Source organism: Protopterus annectens, chromosome 10.part0 (assembly GCF_019279795.1).
Source record: "Protopterus annectens isolate FY-2018-M chromosome 10.part0, PAN1.0, whole genome shotgun sequence".
NCBI lineage: Eukaryota > Metazoa > Chordata > Ceratodontiformes > Protopteridae > Protopterus > Protopterus annectens.
Window position 1 is genome coordinate 1752412227 of NC_056744.1, and position 19400 is coordinate 1752431626.

The 19400-nt window shown below is 36.7% G+C and overlaps 1 protein-coding gene across 1 annotated transcript in view; it reads right to left on the reverse strand.

The window, feature by feature from the left end:
• The window catches only part of RABEP2 (rabaptin, RAB GTPase binding effector protein 2), a 472624-nt gene extending 461173 nt beyond the window's left edge, over window positions 1–11451 (reverse strand). The window contains exon 1 of the mRNA XM_044087055.1: window positions 11230–11451. Coding sequence (XP_043942990.1) covers window positions 11230–11266 — 37 coding nt within the window. The 5' untranslated portion in view covers window positions 11267–11451. The remainder of the gene's footprint in view (window positions 1–11229) is intronic.
• Window positions 11452–19400: the final 7949 nt, after the last annotated feature.

A 19400-nucleotide genomic window follows, 5' to 3' on the forward strand; every position in this document is an offset into this window, starting at 1 on the left:
AGCCCCCATTGCCACTCCCTGAGTTTGCTTATAATATTCACCATCAAAGTAAATATAATTATACTCTAGTACTATAGACATAAGTTCCATAATTAGGTTAATATGATCCCATTATGTTGTCTAATGCCATTACAGAAACTCTCTAATCCCTCTTGCTTTGGGATACATGAAAATAAATCAATTACATCCACTAATGCAACTCCCTTTTTCCAAAGTTGTGGAGTTAAGTTCCCAAGAAACATCAATGAATCTTTAACTAGATGGGGTATCTTGTCATAAATATGTTTTAACCATTTGTCTATGGCAACTCCCAAGGGGAAGGTTTTCGACAGACTACCTGAAATTATTGGACGAAAGGGTGGATCACTAATATTTTTGTGTACTTTTGGTACTCCCACAACAGTGGCCAAGATTGGGTACTCTACTGCCAAAAATTTGTAGGTATCTTATAGTGATTCTTCTATCTAGAAGAAATTCCTCTAAAAACATTTCAATATGTCTGTACCCAATGTCAATTTCATTAACTGATACAGACATAAAATTTTCTTATTCCACTAATATTTTAAACATCTTATTATTGTATTCATTTTGATCATATAATATCATTCCACCCCCTTTATCCGGCTTCATAATTCTTACGTTGTCAACATTTCTTAGCCATTGGAATAGTAATAATTCCTCTTTAGATAGGTTGTTTTTCATCCTTTTACAACTAGTTTCATTCTGCAATATACATATATTATTAGCAACTAATTTCTCATAAATTGCTACATTAGGGTGGGTGGTATGTATGTACTCTTTTTCTTTAATATTTCTTTCTCACCCATGGGGGCTTGTTATTAAAGTGAATAGCTAGATTAATTTTCCTGAGATATTTCTTAATCTCAGTAATACAATCCACTACTTGAATTTTTTTCTTTGGTACATATTTCATCTCCTTGGGGAAAAGTGTGAAAAACACATCACTTAACATCATTCCTGTGTAATTAAATATATTAAAATAGTTTTTACTACATACAATTCCTTCAGTATTAATTGTCTGGATAATAGTATTGACATTTACATCTACCAAAGTACTGTTTATATTATATTCTTCACTGTTGCTTACTGACTGTGTTCCCTCCATTCCTGGTTGTAAGACTGTCTCTGTCCCCATCCCTGTCTGTTTTTTCTCCATTTCCAATTCCTTTGCCAATTTCCCCCTACATTTCGATTCCTTTCCCCAAAATCAAAATTCATTTTCCCTATTGGAGCGATAATTTCCAGTGTTACCATGTGGACCCGATGTACGACTCTTTTCTTCATTATTCCATGTTCCCTTTTTCCATGGATATACTTTATTATTTCTATAATCAATTGTATCCCTTTCAATTTTTTTATTATTTCCTTTGAACTATATTCTGAGCTTTCCTATCAGCCTCCATATACTGCTTACAATATCATTTTTCCCATTGTTCAAACAATAAATCATCAGTAATTAGTTTATTTAATTTTTCCACTTTTTCAATTAATGTACATAATTTTTCATCATTCTTCTTTACCAATAATTTCATAAACTCAAAACCAAACTGATTGAATAACGCATCGAATTCATCACAAGTTTGGTCATTTAACAATATTCCCATAGGCATTTTAAAAAATCTAAGTCTTTTAGGGACTATATTCAATGTCAGACATTTGTTTAAATAAGCATTGTCAATTTTGATTCCCCTAATCATGTTAAGGTTTTCCCAAAAGCATAGATTAATTCTCGTAAGGTACCAGAAAAAGTATCACAAAATGAACCATTAGTACCTACAGTCTGGCTTATTTTATCAAAGCATACATCTGTTAAAATAAAATTGTCCAATTTATCTACTTTGTAGCCCGATTTCCTTTTGTTATCATTAGTCTTATTAACACAAGCTCTATGACTAGAGCTGTGCCTTACAGTACCTTGCTCATTATGTCCTTGATGAACTGCCGAAGAATAAGTTTTCCCAGCTATGTAACTTTTAGGTTTGGTACCTGTGCGCCGTGATTCTTCATCGATGTTATACAATGAAAAGTCAAATGTAACTGTCTGGTCTGAATGTTGGCATTTCCCCTTTAAATCCTGCTGCTTTGGCTGTGCAGTCTGATTCTACAACCACGCCCTCTGCATCAGTGTTACTAGTGAATGAAGAAATTTCAAATACAGGTAGCATGGGGCCTGTAACTCAAGGTGATGTTTCGCGAGAATCTTCAGGGAACACTAAGGATATCATGAGGAAGAATCAACAGTTACCTTTGAATTTTTCGCTGAAACGCTTCCAATTGGAACAAGCCGAGAAAGTACAGAGCAGTATAGCAGTAAGGGACAAGTCCTTAACCAGACAGTCGGGCGGTCCTGTGAAATGGAAAAACGACAGCCCTGTCAAGCATGGGAAAGTGAGTCGCAGATAACACAAGGTATTTTGAATCTTTCTGATATTCCCTTAGATGGACCATGTGTCTCTGTTTTAAACAAAGGCCTTAGCTTTATTCCTACAGCAGAGGATGGCTTAACCTCAGCTTTGACAGATTTAAAACAGTTTATTCGGAATATAAATTTAAAGGTTCTTTTTGGTTCAAATAATACTATGACATCATATAATACTTGCAAAAGACGTAGTACCTTTATACCAGTTAATTTGCCTGTGATAACTGCTTTCCATAATTTATGTGAAGCTGATTTGAGAAAGGTATATGGGACTACAATTAAGAAGAAGAGACAGTATAATTTGAACTATGATGAACATTGTGCCTTAAAGAAACTGCAATTTGACAATACTATTGTAATGAAACAAGCTGACAAGGGAGGTGCTATTGTTGTTATGGATTGTAATGCCTATAAGACATCTATGCTCAATTTTCTTCAAGATGAGAATGCTTTCAGAAGAATATCATATAATGATGCTAAGAAATGCATTAGTAATGTCAATATGTATATAGATGAGCTACAAACTAATGGTGAGATATATTTTTAGATTTGTTTCACTTTTTTACAGTACCCTGTCCCACTATTCCCTTATTATATGGGTTACCAAAAATTCATAAATGTTTAGATAACCCACCCATGAGGCCCATTGTCTCTGGGGGTGGGTGGATAACTGAACCGATATCCGTTTATCTACAAAAGCGATTGTACCCCTTATTATTGGAGTGTCCTAATATCTTAAAGGACACAGGTGATTTTTTAAGCAAACTTTCAATTTGGTATAACAGTCTACGTAACAAACTTGATTCAGGTTATTTATTTGTAACCTTAGATATAAATTCTCTTTTTACTGTCATACCAAATGAGTATGGCATTGAGCCTATCAGACAGTTTCTGAGTAAGAAAATAGATATACCTACAGGTGATGTTCAAAATATATGTGCATTATTAGACTTAGTTCTGAGCAACAATGTATTTATGTTTGATCAACTTTTGTTTCTACAGCTAACCGGTGTTGCGATGGAAACACCGGTTGCTAATACATATGCTAACCTAGTCTTGTATCAATGGGAATTAGAGTTTATACATGATGGTGTAAAATTTTTGAACAGTAATATTTGCTTGTACCAGAGGTTTGTGGACGATTGCTTTATGGTTTGGAAGGGATCACGCTCTGATCTGCAAGATTTTATAGTATATTTAAACAGTAGTACGAGCTTCTTGGTTTTTAAGGAGATTATATCTGAACATGAAGCAATTTTCCTTGATGTTAAGGTATATAAAGAAGAGGGTACTTTACAAACTACTATTCACAAGAAGGATGTGCATACTAGTAGATACTTACATTATAATAGTATGCATGCACCCCATGTTTTTAAAGGAATTGTTAAAGCTCAATTTTCACGAGTCAGTAGGTTAAATACAATCAATTCTGTATTTCATATACAGTTAGATGAAATGTTCAATGAGTTTGTTAAGAATGGCTATGACTTGGATATATTGGAAGAATTGAAGAGAATGGTAATACTTAATAGGGATACTATATATAAACCTTACCTTAGGACAGACGCGTGTATGAATGATCATGTGATCATTACATCAGGATCTAACATTGGAAATATAGTTAGAACTAGATATGTTATGAACTTTAGTAGTAGAACAGGTTTGGTTAAATATATCATAGCCAAATACTGGCCTGTGTTGATGGCTTGTCCAGAGGTTAGGCGAATTTTAGGTGAAAAGCCTTACTACTCATATAGGAATATGAGAAGTATTAAAAGCTTATTATGTTATAAAGATTTTAATTTTGGCTTAAAGCTGAATGCTTTCTCTGATTGTATTGGTACTTTTAAATGTATGAGCTGTTCTTGTTGTATAGACATTGCTGCTACCCCTAATTTTGCATTTATTCATCCTGTTACTTTAAAAGAGTTTTACTTTAAATCAGTAGCATTCTGTAACAGTATAAATGTGGTGTATTTGGCTACTTGTAATGCCTGTTCAGCATTCTATGTGGGCAAGACCACACGTAAACTTAAAGACAGAATAATTGAGCACAAGTCAGAGGTTAGAAGGGAGGTTGAGAATAATGCTCTTTTCAAGCATATTAAAACACATGGGAATACGCATTGCTTTAAGTTTAGATGCCTAGATTTAGTTAAACCTCATAGTAGGGGTGATGATATTAATAATGTTTTAGATATTAAGGAATATGAATGGATTTTAAGACTAGCAGCGGATTCTTCACCTGGATTAAATTCTACTGTTAGCCTAAAGCCTGTTTTAAGTAAAATTCAGCGTGTTAAGCTATTTTAAATATTTTTGCATTTTGTATATATGTTATATTATATTGTGTTTGTCGGTCATGTGATTTTGGCTGCTATCATGTGACTGTTTTTTGCTCCTATTTAAAGCAAGCTGCTTTTGTTTTAATGATTGTTAGTATTGAAGAAGGGTTTCACCCGAAAGCTTTGCTGTGATATATTAAATTGTTTTCTGCCTACGTTTGTTTGTTTCTTTGCTATTCCTGCATTCCAGTCTTGTTTTGTTTTAAATGCATATACTTACCCAGGTCTTAACGATATGTTCTCGATTGTGTGCTTGTTAAAATTAAAAAATATGACAAGATAGAGAGCAATGGGTACAAGGTTTTGTTTTGTGAGTTTTTTGTAATGTAATATAATTACAAGGGATTTTGTGTGTATATATAATTGTACAGTTTTTAACATTTGGAAAAATGTGTAGATTTGCTGCTTGTTTAACATGAAGTTCTGTAGGTTTTTAATGGATTAACTATTTTTCTAATTTGAGTATGGTACTTTAAATTTTTATAAGCATGTCATGTGACCTCCAAGGAGGGATCTTTAAGTATGCTGGAGAGTATTTTAAGTTATCTGAAGAAGTCCAACGACAGTTTTGGACGAAAAGCGGTTCATTAAATTTCTTGGTTCCAGACGTTGTACCTGGCTTTTTGTGGATTATTCTGTGCATGGAAAGAAAGTTACAGATCCTACAGGAAAAATACTCTGAACACAACTGGATACCGCAGCTTGAATCTCACACCTGCCTCACAACATTCCCTGATTAATGGGATAAATTTGCTTCTCTACTGCCTGGTGTACAGTGAATAATTAATTATTTTCTGTTTCCAATTTTTAGTAATTTCCTTTTGACACAGTTTTCCCTGGATTAACTTTTTCTGCAGGTATGATTACATCTTTACTAATGTAGATCTTGGCTGCCTTCTCATGGCCAGGTTTGGAGCATTTACTCTTTGTGCTCTTTCAATTAACAAATCTGCTGTGGAACACCGGTCCAGTTGCTTATTGTGCTTTCATAAAATTAATATACTCTGTTCCTTCTAGTTTCCCCAAGTGCAGCAGACAATCTCAGTTTTTCTCTCTGTGTTCTAACTACTTTTGATGCAGCTCTTCTTGAGAAGCCTCATATTCAGTTAGACTCAATCTTTGATTTTTGCAGTTTTATCATTTCAGCCGAATAGCTAGTTAAAGCATCTTCTATTTTTCCAGTCTTTTATTTGAATTGATATATTCCTTCAAATTACCATTCATTTTAATCACCTTTGAGTGCATTTAATTTCTTTTTTTCTCTGAATTACTTGAAGTGATCTAGTGAACAAAAGCTGTGATCTAGTGAACAAAAGCTGAAGCTTGAACTGCTTGAGCATTTACTCTCTGCTGGCATCCCGGCAGTGTACTTATTAATAAGTAACTGAATTTTACCTAAATAACAGTTTCAATGGCACTACTTTTTCTCAGTTTCTAGTTTCACACAGAGATTAAATTAAGCTGCTGATCAGTGTGCAGCTGTCTTATAAGTCCCAGCATTTCCTATTTATTCTTAAATCGAGTGTAAGGTTTAACAGTCATACAAGTCTGTGGAGAAATACAAGTAATGTAATGCTTTCTGTTGACTCAAGTAGCATTTGAATGAGCAGTACAGCTTTAAGCACTTTTAATTTCATTTTTTAAACATCTTTGTTGCATTTCCAAAAATATTCTCACTTCAAGGAAATTTAGCAAAAAAAAAAAAAAAATATATGGAAGCTTTGACTCCAGAAATTCAGGCTACACATCAGTGACAGTGGACAAGTTGAAAAGACTGAAATAGTATAGTGCGTGTTGCATTCTTACATGGCCCCAGGGAGGAATCCATGAATATATTCACATCAGTGAGAGTGGACAAGTTGAAAAGACTGAAATAGTATAGTGCGTGTTGCATTCTTACATGGCCCCAGGGAGGAATCCATGAATATATTCACATCAGTGAGAGTGGGCAAGTTGAAAAGACTGAAATAGTATAGTGCGTGTTGCATTCTTACATGGCCCCAGGGAGGAATCCATGAATATATTCACATCAGTGAGAGTGGGCAAGTTGAAAAGACTGAAATAGTATAGTGCGTGTTGCATTCTTACATGGCCCCAGGGAGGAATCCATGAATATATTCAACTCTTACTTTTCTTGATGGTAAGAGAAATAAATAGAAACAAAATGACAGCAAAATAAATATTTAAGGCCAAATGTTAAAATTACAACAACTAAAAGGAATGGAGGTCCAACTATATCAGACAGTAATCTTAACCAATGTTTTGTTTTTCTGCAAAAAAATAAATAAATAAATAAATAAACGTACCCTATTTGAGCTCACCATAAATGAAAGAAGTGGGAAAAGGAATATAGACTGCCAATTATTGCTGCTGCCTCGAAAAATAACTTGCACAATCAACAAAATCTATTGTTTCAATTACCAACTTATCACATGCACAGCGTCACTGCCTCACTATCTTCAAAGTCAACTGGAGACTTCTTTTTAGTAGTAAACTCTTTAAATGACTATGTCTACAAACATACTCACCTCTACCTGCTACAGTAGATGGAAAAAACTCAAACAACCTCAGAAACCACTCACAATATACTCCCAACACACAAACACCCACAATCAACTTGCAATGCACCAAATACTCTAGCCCCCACACCCTGGCAATCTCTTTCCACTGTTCTTAAGGAGTTCTCCTCTTACCATAAATTCATAAGCCAATTTGCTATACTACACATTCAAATGCAACTGCCCCGATTCATTCACTGCCAGTTAATTTTACTGCAAATAATGTTAATTAATTACGGTGCTGTAAAAATTAAAAAAAAAACTATGCACCATGGCAAATGTATTACATAAACTGTCTCACTTGCTCCACACAAAACTTTTCCACGTCAACTTTTTGATAACATATTAACCATAACCCTAAACCTCTTCCTGCAAGAAATCTGGACAAAGTCATAAATAGGGATTGTTTTTAAATATTCTTCTTATAAACTTGAGATGATAACATATTTTGCAATAGCATGCATTCTCTGAAGGATATTTATGTCTGAAACTTAAATTTCTGTCATTATTTAGGGACTTTAATCCTCAACAATTTACCACAGAAGATCAAATTCTATGAGGAACAGACTAAAAATATGAGGCAGAAATCTGGACAATTGAGAGGTATGAGTGTAACATTATATAGTTTTATATTCAATGTACAAAGTCTAAACTACTTTACCCAGGCGGTGTCTGAAGATGGTCAGTTATTAATGCACTAGACCACTGAATAAGCAAAAATAAAGGAAAACTGTATATTAATTTAATTGATACAAACTTAATGGCAACCTCTACAATTAAACCTGTAACTAATATTAACACCAACTAATATTAACACCCCAAAAAGGCATCTTAATATACAAGTAAAAGCTGCAGTCTCCTTAACCACCATATGTTATTTATGCAATTAAAAGAAAGAAAAAGCACTAATGGCAGGGGTTAAGACCTCCGTTTTATGTTAAGATGATAGGCAAATTAAAAGACATTTACTAGGCATTTTAACATGTATAAAGGCCGTCGTTCACCTTACCCCCTCCCACACTTTATTTATGCAAATAAAAAGAAAAAAAAGGCGCAGGTACGTGTTAAGATGATGGCTGATTATTTTCTTAACATCATCATTATTTAAAAAAAAAAAATAATGAAATTTAATAATTTTTTTTTTTTTTTACTCCAGAATCAGATGAGATGAGAACAACCACTTTTGCTGTCTGACAAGTGTCATTCACTCCGGTCCTACCTACCACTGGCATAAAACTCCAAACCAACGTAATCTTGCCTCTATGGCTTTGTCTCCAAACCTTCCAACCTGGGCTGACCCGCTAATATACTTATTGCTAATCCTGTACATCCTCGTCACACCCAGTGCAAATTTTAACATCTTTAACTATGCCACGTCAAGCTCCGACTCCTGCCTTTTTGTCAATGCCACTGTCTCCAACCCATATAACATAGCTGGTCTCACTACCCTCTTGTAGACCTTCCTCTCTTAAAAATATCCCTTTTAAATGCATTGTATGCCCTGCAGTTTATATCCCTTTTAAATGCATTGTATGCCCTGCAGTTTAAATAATGCGTTAATGCCACCAAGTCTGAACATCAGGATAAGGGTTGCTAATTATTACTGCCTTGCTGTACATTTAGAAAACAAAATTAAAAAAAATATATATATAAAAGTCTGCTTTACAAGATAACTTCATCCAGAAGATTAGAAGGTCATTATGAATAAAATAGGAGTAAATTGTTTCCATTATGGACCGTAGAATGTTTACCCATCTTCTTACTTTCCCATTCTTAGTGGCCTGAATCCCCATTTTTACTGTTCAGAAAACAATTCTGTTATCTACTAGGAACAATCTTAAGCCTAGCAAGGACGAATAACGATTACGTACAACACACCACAAGATGCAGAAGGCCTTTTTCTAATCCCCTGCAACTGCTTCCTACTGTAGGGGGATCCTGAAATAGAAATATAGTTTTACTTTTACATCTTAAATCTCCTGATGTCTTAAAATGGTTGGGAAGGTGGCCTAATGGTTAAGGTGTTTGCCTTACAAACACAAGGTACAGGGTTTGAGTCTCACTAGGGATAATTGGTTAGGCTTAAAATGGCTCACAAGGGCAGTTAGCCTAGTACTAATCTATGAATCTGAAAACAGGCATGTCTACTGTGCAACAAGTTGGAACTATACAGCACTATTAAATACACAACTGTGTAATGGACTGTACTGTACAATGTGAAGTGAAACACTGCATTACTGTTTTATGCGGTCTCCTGTGCCAGGGTTTCATGACTCTTGGACATACTTCGCTAACCAACAAAGCCTAAGTAAGAAGCAAATTGCTGTGCAGTTATACTTGCACAATAAAATTAATTATTAGCTCACTAAAATGACTGACATTTAAGACTTCTCCATACTTCATTCCAAGCATCTCATGAAGACACTGTTGTCATCACACCACAAAACACATATTTGCTTTACATAATTACTAAACCGTCACAAAGGGACAAAAACATAAGGGTAGCAGTGAAGAAAAAATACATGCACAAGAGTATCACTTAGCAAAGAAAATGAACCCTGACAGAAACCAAGTCTTAAGGCACAACAGGGATATTGCAAGCTGACAAAATTACTGCCCATTTTTCAGTGCTTTGAATGCAATTGTTACATGTCTTTTTTAAAACCAGAAATACCTGGCTGCCAATCAAAATAGATCAACAACTTAATTTAGAAGCTTTAAAATTTACCCCACTTTCTACACCTACTCCTCTCCCCCATTTACCTACAGACTATACAAATGGGTCAATACCATTTTACCTTTCAAAAGTCTGCCACCCCTACCCATTCCGTACAGTGAACGCCCTTCTCATGTGTGTTCATTCGACAACTGGGAAGGTGGGCTGAATCATTAGAGCATATTTCAACTACTACTGATCAGCAGAAACTACAAATACTTGGAGATTACAGATGTGTCAAACGACACCGGCTATTCGCAGACTTCGAGTTACAGAACTGCCTTTGAGTTTGCCAAAGAATCATGTTTTGTTTCTCATAAACGTGTAATTTGTTGGCTAAACTATAAACATTACAACCACAGAGTAGTCGAATACTGTACTTACATACGTGATTGTGTGTGTCTTTCGGCTTTTCCCGGTTAGGGGTCGCCACAGCGGAACTCCGGTCCGCTAATGATTGGCAGTAGAGTTTTACATGCTGGCTTGCCGGGCCTAACGCACAACCTTCAACGAAGGAACGCCCATTCACGCATGTCGTCACACAGTAGACGCTTTAACTGAGAATCGAACGGGCAACGTCTAACTGTGAGGCGACAACGCTACCGCAGCACCACCACCGCAGTACTTACATACGTGATTACGTTCTTTAAAAAAGCATGTTATTACATTATTTGTTACTTTCCTGAGATGCTAAGATTTAGGTGTTCCTGAGTTTTGGTCCTTTGTGTCATTTTTTGCACAGCTCCTCTCCAGTTCTTTAGCCACCCATCATTCTCCTGCCCTTTCATTTATTTTTTTCAACTCCATCTCAGTCCCGCCCCTTACGACCCCTTTATGTACGCCCTCTTATTCTTACTTAGATGTTGTGCCAGTGCACCACAAAGTTCCAGTACTGTTTCTACAGCAGGCCACGTGCTGTTTGTGTTTACAAAACACTTAAGTTAAAAAATAAATATTAACACACTTAGGAAAAAAACATGACATTCAACGTGCAAAAACCACTCTGTCCTACCACTGCAATCAAACCCCAATTCCTGGCCGGTTCGTCAGTCCAGCCCGTGGCCTCAAAAACAACAGAAGGCCAAAAAAATCGGGAACTGTCAGTCTTGTCAATTGAGGACGGAGTTACCCTACATTCCGTCAAAGGGATCAGTGTAGATGCCTCCTTACCGGGATGACCATGGCAGGGAGAGTGAAGGCCCTCCATTCTTCTCTTCAGGTTCAGCGCAACGCTACCATTAGCTTCACAAAACGGAACGGGGCGGAGCAGACTGATCAATTTAGGGAGCCTGCGACAGGAAATCTACGTAAATTACATTCTGAATACAGTGCAAAATTGACTCAGTCATCAACACTGGGTGTATGCTGTACATCTGACGTAACTTAGTCAGGGAATGTGTCCCAATGTGTAATATATTTATACCACAGTATCAGTGTTACGAAATCTTCCTAAATTGAGCCGTGAATACAGGTTGCCAGCGCGGCCCTTGCGTAGTGAATAATCCAAGTCTGACACGTAGTTATTTCGAAAGGTGGCGCGAGTACACTTAGGTTATGACGAGGTTAACTGTATTCTGCTTTCTATTGGAAATACTCGTATGATATGAACGATCCAAGGCAGTGATTTAGGAAGGCTAACTTGGATATGATTACAATACAATGCCTTGACATAATAAGGTATAACCAGTCCTACACTTTATTATTTATTGTATGTGCGATTTTGTGAATGTTTTTATTTGTGACTGGGCAAAGCCTCTTTTTAGCAGAGGCCTAGGGGACAAAAGCCATATATATATATATATATATATATATATATATATATATATATATTTATACATTTGCACAGGCAGGTGACATGAGCTGAGAGTAATAAATAAATCCTTTCAAAATAAATAATACTAATTATAAATTCTTTATATGCACCAAATTAAATACAATGTGAAGCATTTACATCATGTTAAGGTCCCATCTCCACAATGAGGAGCACTACCTCTCATGTGGAACAAATAGGCAAAATATGGAACACTTACTAATAACTTCGAATAGAAATCTCACAGGATGTTAAAATGTGTCACTTTATTTATAAAAGTTCTTTTGATGGATTAATAATATGATTCAGTTCTATTTACCATGGCTATCACCTAACATTGAGCATGTAATAGACCCTTTCAATGTGGAACTTGAACTTTTTTAAGACCCAAACTGAGGAACGTTCCTTGTAAACAGGTACACTTAAGAGTTATGTTAAGGCCATACAAGTCTGTAGAACATTCAGCATTATAGTACATGGTTATAGTCATATTGAAAATGTTAGTACACGGACGGCAGATGCAGCAAATGCATATTTGTCCCTGGTTGTTAATTTGAGATTGGTAACCACGTGTGAGAGTTAAATTTTATTTTATTTTACATTTGTTACCCCGGGTCCATTTTTAGCGGAGGCCCGGGGAGAAAAGCTCCACATAACACCAAGAATGAATATATCCAAGAATACATATAGGCATACATAAGCAAGCATTAACAATTTTTAGGAAGTTGCAGTTGTGAATGATGCATGAAGAAAAGCTTGAGTTACCTTTTTTTTTTTTTTTTTACTAGACTGTTGTTCTTTCTGTTCAGAACTTTACATTAGTTACACAGGTCTACTGGCACTGTAAAGGACATATCATTGGAATAGTTGGATCATGATAGATTCTTAGCAACAGTGCAGAGTATGGATTAATCTGAGGAGTAGCATGAGCAAAGCCAGTTATTTAAGTAATGGGTTTTCAGGAGTTTTTTTAAATTGGAGATGGGAGGTGATAGAAGTTAACTGGATTGGGAGTGTGTTCCAGATGTTGGCAATGGAGCAGGCAGCGAGATTTCACAGCTTCATTTTTATGTTTGATGACACTGATTAGGTTTTGATTATTGGATCTTAAGGCTCTAGTGGTGGTATAGTGATGAATTAAGTGGTGAAGGGCTGTTTTTTTCTGTAGGGTAGTAGAGCTTGTGAGCTATTAAGAGTTGGTTTAGTAGGAGTAGCTGAGGTAGCTCAAGCCAATTTAGTTTCTTGCGGGCAAGGCAGTGATGGGATCTATGAGTGGCATCTGTGGCGAACTTGGCAATCTTGTTGTAACAAGATTCCATTTTGTTTTGTTCACTGTGGCGAAGGTTGGTAAAGATAGGGGAGGCGTAAAGGAGAATAGATAGAGGTGAGTCTTTGCAATAGTGGCTTTGGTATGTGTGGTGACAAACTGTTTGTTCTTATAAAGGAGACCAAGTTTTTTGTTAACTTTCTTTATAGTTTGGGCTATGTGTATGTCGAATTTCAGATTATTGTCAATTTCGGCACCTAGCAGTTTAGTATGTGTGGTTGGTTGGGTTGATCTTTATGTTATCTTTAGATGTAATGGTAAAGTCGTTGTTTAGAGGGTGAGATTTTCCAGGAGTGAAGAGAATGAGTTTTGTCTTTTTGGGATTAAGAATAAGTTTGATGTTAGTGAACCATGATTCTGCAAGGGTAAAGTTGTTTTGAGTTATGGTTTGAAGCTCCTTTAGGGTGGGGGCCACACATATAATGGTCATGTCATCTGCATATTGCACCGCTGAGGGTGAGGCTGAGGCAGTCTGATTAGTAAAAATTGAGAACAGCAAAGGACCGAGGATAGACCCTTGAGGGACCCCTATGGCTACTGGTAGTAGCGGGGACAGTTGGCCTTGCCAAAGGACAGCTTGTTGACGGTCTGATAAATAGTTACTGAACCATGATATGGTGGAGGAGCTTATGTTAAGGGTAGATAGAGTCTCCAGGAGTATAGTATGGTTAACCATATCAAAGGTTTTGGATAAGTCTAAGAATATGGAGGATAAAAATAGCCCTTTGTTTCTATGATGATTGACAGTGTTAGTGAAAGAGAGTAGTGCTGTGGTGGTGCTATGGGAAGGTCTAAAGCCATGCTGAGATTGGGATAGTAGGTCATTTTGTAGAAGGAACTGCATGAGTTGAGAATGAACAATTCTTTCCAATATTTTTGATAGAGGAGATAGCGATGGGATGATAGTTGGTTAACTCAAGGGATTTACTTCCTTTGTGCAGTGGTATAATATGTGATATTTTCCATGAGTGAGGTACTTTACATTCTGATATTGACCTATTTATTAGGATGGACACTGGGTTGGCTATTGCTTAAGAAGCCATCTGGAGGAAGTCTGCTGGCAGATTATCAGCTGCCAGTGTGGTTGTTTTAAGTTTTTTGAGGAGTTTAGCAATTGTTTTTGTAGAGACTGTGTGCAGAGAAAAGCTGGAGGGGTAGTTTTGTGTGTTGGGATGTCTATTGAACTGGGGGTACCGGTACTATTTTGGGTGATGGCTAGGGTTTGGACTGTTTCTGTAAAAAAATTATTAAATTGGGTGGGAGTGTTTTCATGGTTGTTTGGTAGTATAGGGGGTGGAGTGGTGGATCTTCCTGGGTGCAATAAAGTATTTATTGTAGCCCAAAATTTATGTGGGTTATGAGCATATTTTTCTTCTATGGATTTGTAGTAATTAGGTTTGTCAAGTCTGATTTTTTTTTTTGGCTTTGTTCCGGAGTTCTTGATAGTGTTGTCTCAAGGTGGTGGTTTTGTTTTTGTGAAACTGTAGCCAGTTTTTGTCCCTTTCTTTCATTAATGTTTTGGTATCTATAGTTAGCCATGGGGCATAGTTAGTTTTGATTCTGATGGTTCTAGAGAGTGCGTGATAGTTTAAGATGTTTAGGAAAGTAGAGTTGAAGTACTCCACAGCTTTGTCTCGAGTTAGTTGTTTTAGGGGAGTCTGATTACAGCATTTTAGTGCATTGATTAATTCAGTAGTTCTAAAGGACTTTTTGTTATGTATTACTCTGAGGATGGGATGGTGAATATGGTGGGATCAGTGCCTGATCAGGTAAGTTGCTTGGTGGTCGCTCAGACTTTCAGGAAGACAGCCTGACTGCTGTGCAAGACTGGGGTCAGATAGCAAAATCCAGTCTAGGATGGACTGGCGATTGGATGTTTTGTTGATTCTAGTGGGATCAGATATAATTTGGGTTAACCTGTAGAGGTTAGTGTAGGTAGTGGGGGTTTGGCTGTTGCAGTCAGCCCAATCAATATTAAAATCAACTAATAGTATGGTTTCTTGTGGGAGAGAGGTTGACATCCATTTTAGTAGGCTTTCCAGTATAGTGGTGTCATTGCCTGGTGGGATATAACCCCCTGCAATATTAGTTTTTTTGTTTGAATTAAGCTTTAATTTTCCAATAATTAATTCTACATCTTTGACGTCTTTGGAATTACACTCGAATTGTTCACTTTTGAGGTGATCTTGGAATAGTATTGCTACACCTCTCCCCTTTTTCCCAATTCTGTCACTACGTATAATGTTATATCCAGGAGGTGTAATTTCATTGTTATGGTTTTCTGGTTTAAGCCAAGTTTCTGTTAGTACAGCGACTTCTGGTTTGTATAGAGCTAGCAGGGTGTGGAGGTCATGGGTTTTGTTAAGTATGCTTCTAGCATTTATGTTCAAAAGGAGAAGAGAGGAGACAGGCCTTAGATAAAGAGGATTTGTCTGTTGTAAATTTTGAGTTAATAGACATATTGGGCCCTGGATTAGGGTGAATGCCCTCACAGCAAGTGAGTTTTTGGAGAAGGTGTAGGTAGAGTTTGGTTAGTTTGTGAAACATTTTAGTTTGTTTTAGGGAATAATGAGGATTGATTTTGTAGGTTGGGTTATTGTGTAGGTAGGAATAATACAATGATATTTGTTTGATTTGGGTATATAAGGAAGGGACTTATTAATAGGGTGATAGAAAAGCAGGACAATTTACTGGGATTTTAAATTATAGGTGAGATAAGATTAGAATAATTTACTGGAAAAGCTTGCTTAGACTCTGCCATAGACTGCTGTGAGGTTTTTCCTTTTATTACTTTCTTGTAATTTGTACTGCTTTACTGCTTTCCTCTATTTTGTATATTGTGGTGTAATTTCATTACACTGTGTTTTAATTGTATTTTGATTTTGGAACCACCTATGAGCCAAAAGGTACAGCAAACCTACTGGCAGACCATTTCAGCTCTGTCTTTAATTCTTCCTCCACCTCAAGCCTTCCCTCAGGAAATACCATCACATGTAACTCCCCCTACTATCACTAGGAAACAGGTCCTCACTGCTCTTTCTAAGGTCAAGAACATGACATTGATGAATCCAAACAGTATCCAAGGCTGCCTTCTAAATTGCATGAAACATGACCTAACAGACCCTCCGTAGTCACTATTTAACTGTAGCCTCCAAATAGACTTCATGCCTCATGAATGGAGAATAGCAACTGTCATAGGTCCATAGGTGTGTACTAGGCTAATGGCTCTGGAGCCTTTACAAGCCTAGCCCATAGGATTATCCTGGCATCGTGCCACCCAACCTTAGTTCATCTTTTTGCACAAAGGCAGGCCATCTACAGACCATGAAAATACAGACCCATAAGTCTCACTAGTCTCATTATGCGAAGCAATGGAAAGAATTATTGTGGAAATGATCAGTAATGATGTAGGAAACCTCCAGACACTGGATCCAACCCAATTTGGTTTTGTCACGTGCAGGTCATGCTTACTCAACCTGGTGGATTTCTTTAAGAAGGTCACCAAAGCAGTGGATGAGGGCAAAATGGTTCACACTACCTACCTTGACCTGGCTGAGGCATTTGGTCTTGAAAGCATGCCATGACAGAAGATGCTTGACTTTATAAATAAGTTCTAGTTTATGATATTTTGAACTATGTCTTGGATGGGTCAAATTATAATTTTATTAGAAAAAAAACACTGCTGATGAACTTTCATTAACAGGAAATATGTTGTGAAACTACATCGACAATGTCTTTCATCAACACACAAAAACAACTAAATAAGCTGATCACAAATGAAACAATATGTGTAATTTCTTTTCTCCTAAAAGAGCCAGAAACTTTGCTTTTACATGAGAGGATTTGTTCCCCAACCCCCAGAAATTAAATATACTAATTCTGCATTCACAGAAACATGAAGAACGAGGATAACTCCAAAAATTATATTACTGTCAAACTAATGCAGTTAGACTGTAATATAATTTGACCACTGCAACCACAGACGAAATTTACCAGAAATCACAGCATGTGATGAATGTGTGCCATGACCAAATCAGCTACAGCCATATTCATATTCATATATATATATATATATATATATATATATATATATATATATATATATGTATGTGTGTGTGGTCTACAAATTAATTTAAATTACAGACTTGAATTTAGTAATATATAGCCTAGTCTAGTCCCTAGTCCCAGAGGCACACTTAGTCAGCCAACTATTAACCCCTCATACTCTGCACCCTTATAGCTCACCTAATAAAGGATTTGATATCATAGATATGCACTTTCCCATTTTCTCGTCAGCCAGTTTGGTGGATATGGTTATCTTGAGACAATGTAACATTTGTCCAATGTTCACTGACAATCATTTAATCCAAAAAGAAACAATCACAGTAAGTGAGACATGTATATACACAATGTCTCTGAATGTAAAACTCTCAAGTACAAACACTAAGAATAATAATCTGGTTGTCAGAAACACACATGCTATACCTATCACACACAGTACGCATCCCACATGTAGACCTACTTATGCTGAGGCACTTAAATGCCATCTTCCTATAGCCCAAAAACTTCCCAGATTCCACCTGCAAAAATTATCCTCAGCAAACTCGAAAGCACTCAACAGTAACAGCACCTAAAACTGCATATATTGCAGCACTCAGTGGAGCGTCAACTACCAAGCCCATAAGGCAAGCCACTACACTACCCAGGACTCTAGTCATAGAGGACTCCACTGTACAACATAATGATTCCCCATTCACCAGGCTGAACAAAGAGAAAATAACAATCCGAATTTAGAGAAAGGTTATGGCAGTTCAGGTTAAGCACAAATACTGCTCCTGGTTTGAATGATTATGTATCAGTTTAACCCTTACTTCAATTAAAAGCTATGAAATTATAGTAATGCAGTTGTTTAGGAGTTGTTGTGTTATATTATTTTACATTTTAAATATTACATTGTTATAGTTTTGTTGCATAGTGGATTTGGTTTTTTTTTTTTTTTTTTTGTGACTGGGTTCTTTAAATTTTTCTTATCGATTACCTTACTTTTGAATGACAACTGTATGTGTTATGTGTGCATATAAGGAAGAGTGTTTTAAGATAATTGTATTCTGATGAAGTTCCCTGTTTTTGGACAAAAGCGCTCAATAAATTGATTTTAGTTATGGAATTTCAGTTGTTTGAATCTTTTTTTGGACCCTTTTCCTAGGTATTATTGGACGGCGCAGAGGTACAGTGGTTACGTTGTCACCTCACAGCAAGAGGTTCTCCGGTTCGATTCTTAGCTGGGGTGCCTTCTGTGCAGAGTCTGCATGTCCTTCCTGCATCTGTGTGGGTTTCCTGTGGGTGCTCCGGTTTCCTCCCACGTTACAAAGACATGCATCGGAGCGTTTCTCCCTGAGCCTCCGCTGAAAACTGGCTTTGTTCCAAGTCGGACTTTCCCAGTAAACAAATGTTAAATAAATAAAAATTATTCTTTTGCATTTATTAGTTTAATGTTTATAATGCCACACCATGTTTTTTCATTTATTTGAAAATAACAGTCAGTTGCTTATCAGAGGCCGGGATCCACCAAGTTACACACACTCATGTCATTGCAACACAGTTATGAGAATGATTTGGTCATAGTCCATGTAGATGTAAATCACCTGAAAAGTACTATATGAAGAGAGACTTTATGGAGCTCTTGGATTATGTGTCAAAGACTGGTATGTGCCTAGCACTGAGCAGCATTCTGCTTTCACCAAGGGTGATGTCACAATATGAACAGAAGATGACTGACTTTAATAACTGTTTAAATTTCTGGTCTCATTCTAGGGCAGATAGAGTATTTGTCAGCATGGAAGGACATGGTTAACAAACCATGTTGCTTTTCCAAGGATCATCTGCCCCTGTGTCCTCTAGGCTTTTGAATATTAGCTGGTACACTGTCCTCTGCCACACAGACATTTTTAGGAAATACCAAATTGACAAAACATCCAACATAGCAAAATCTACCCAAGGAAATCTAAAGGTGTTACTGTTCAATTTCAAGAATCTAAGCAACAAGCTTCACTCCCTGCAAGCTGTCCTCACCCTGGAGAATGCAGACATCTGTGCAGTTATCAAGACATGGTTTAAAGCTGCAGAGAGTACCCCGGCAGTGCAAGGCATCAGTGCCTTCCACACATTCAGAACAGCACAGGCAGAGACTAAATGTGAAGTTGT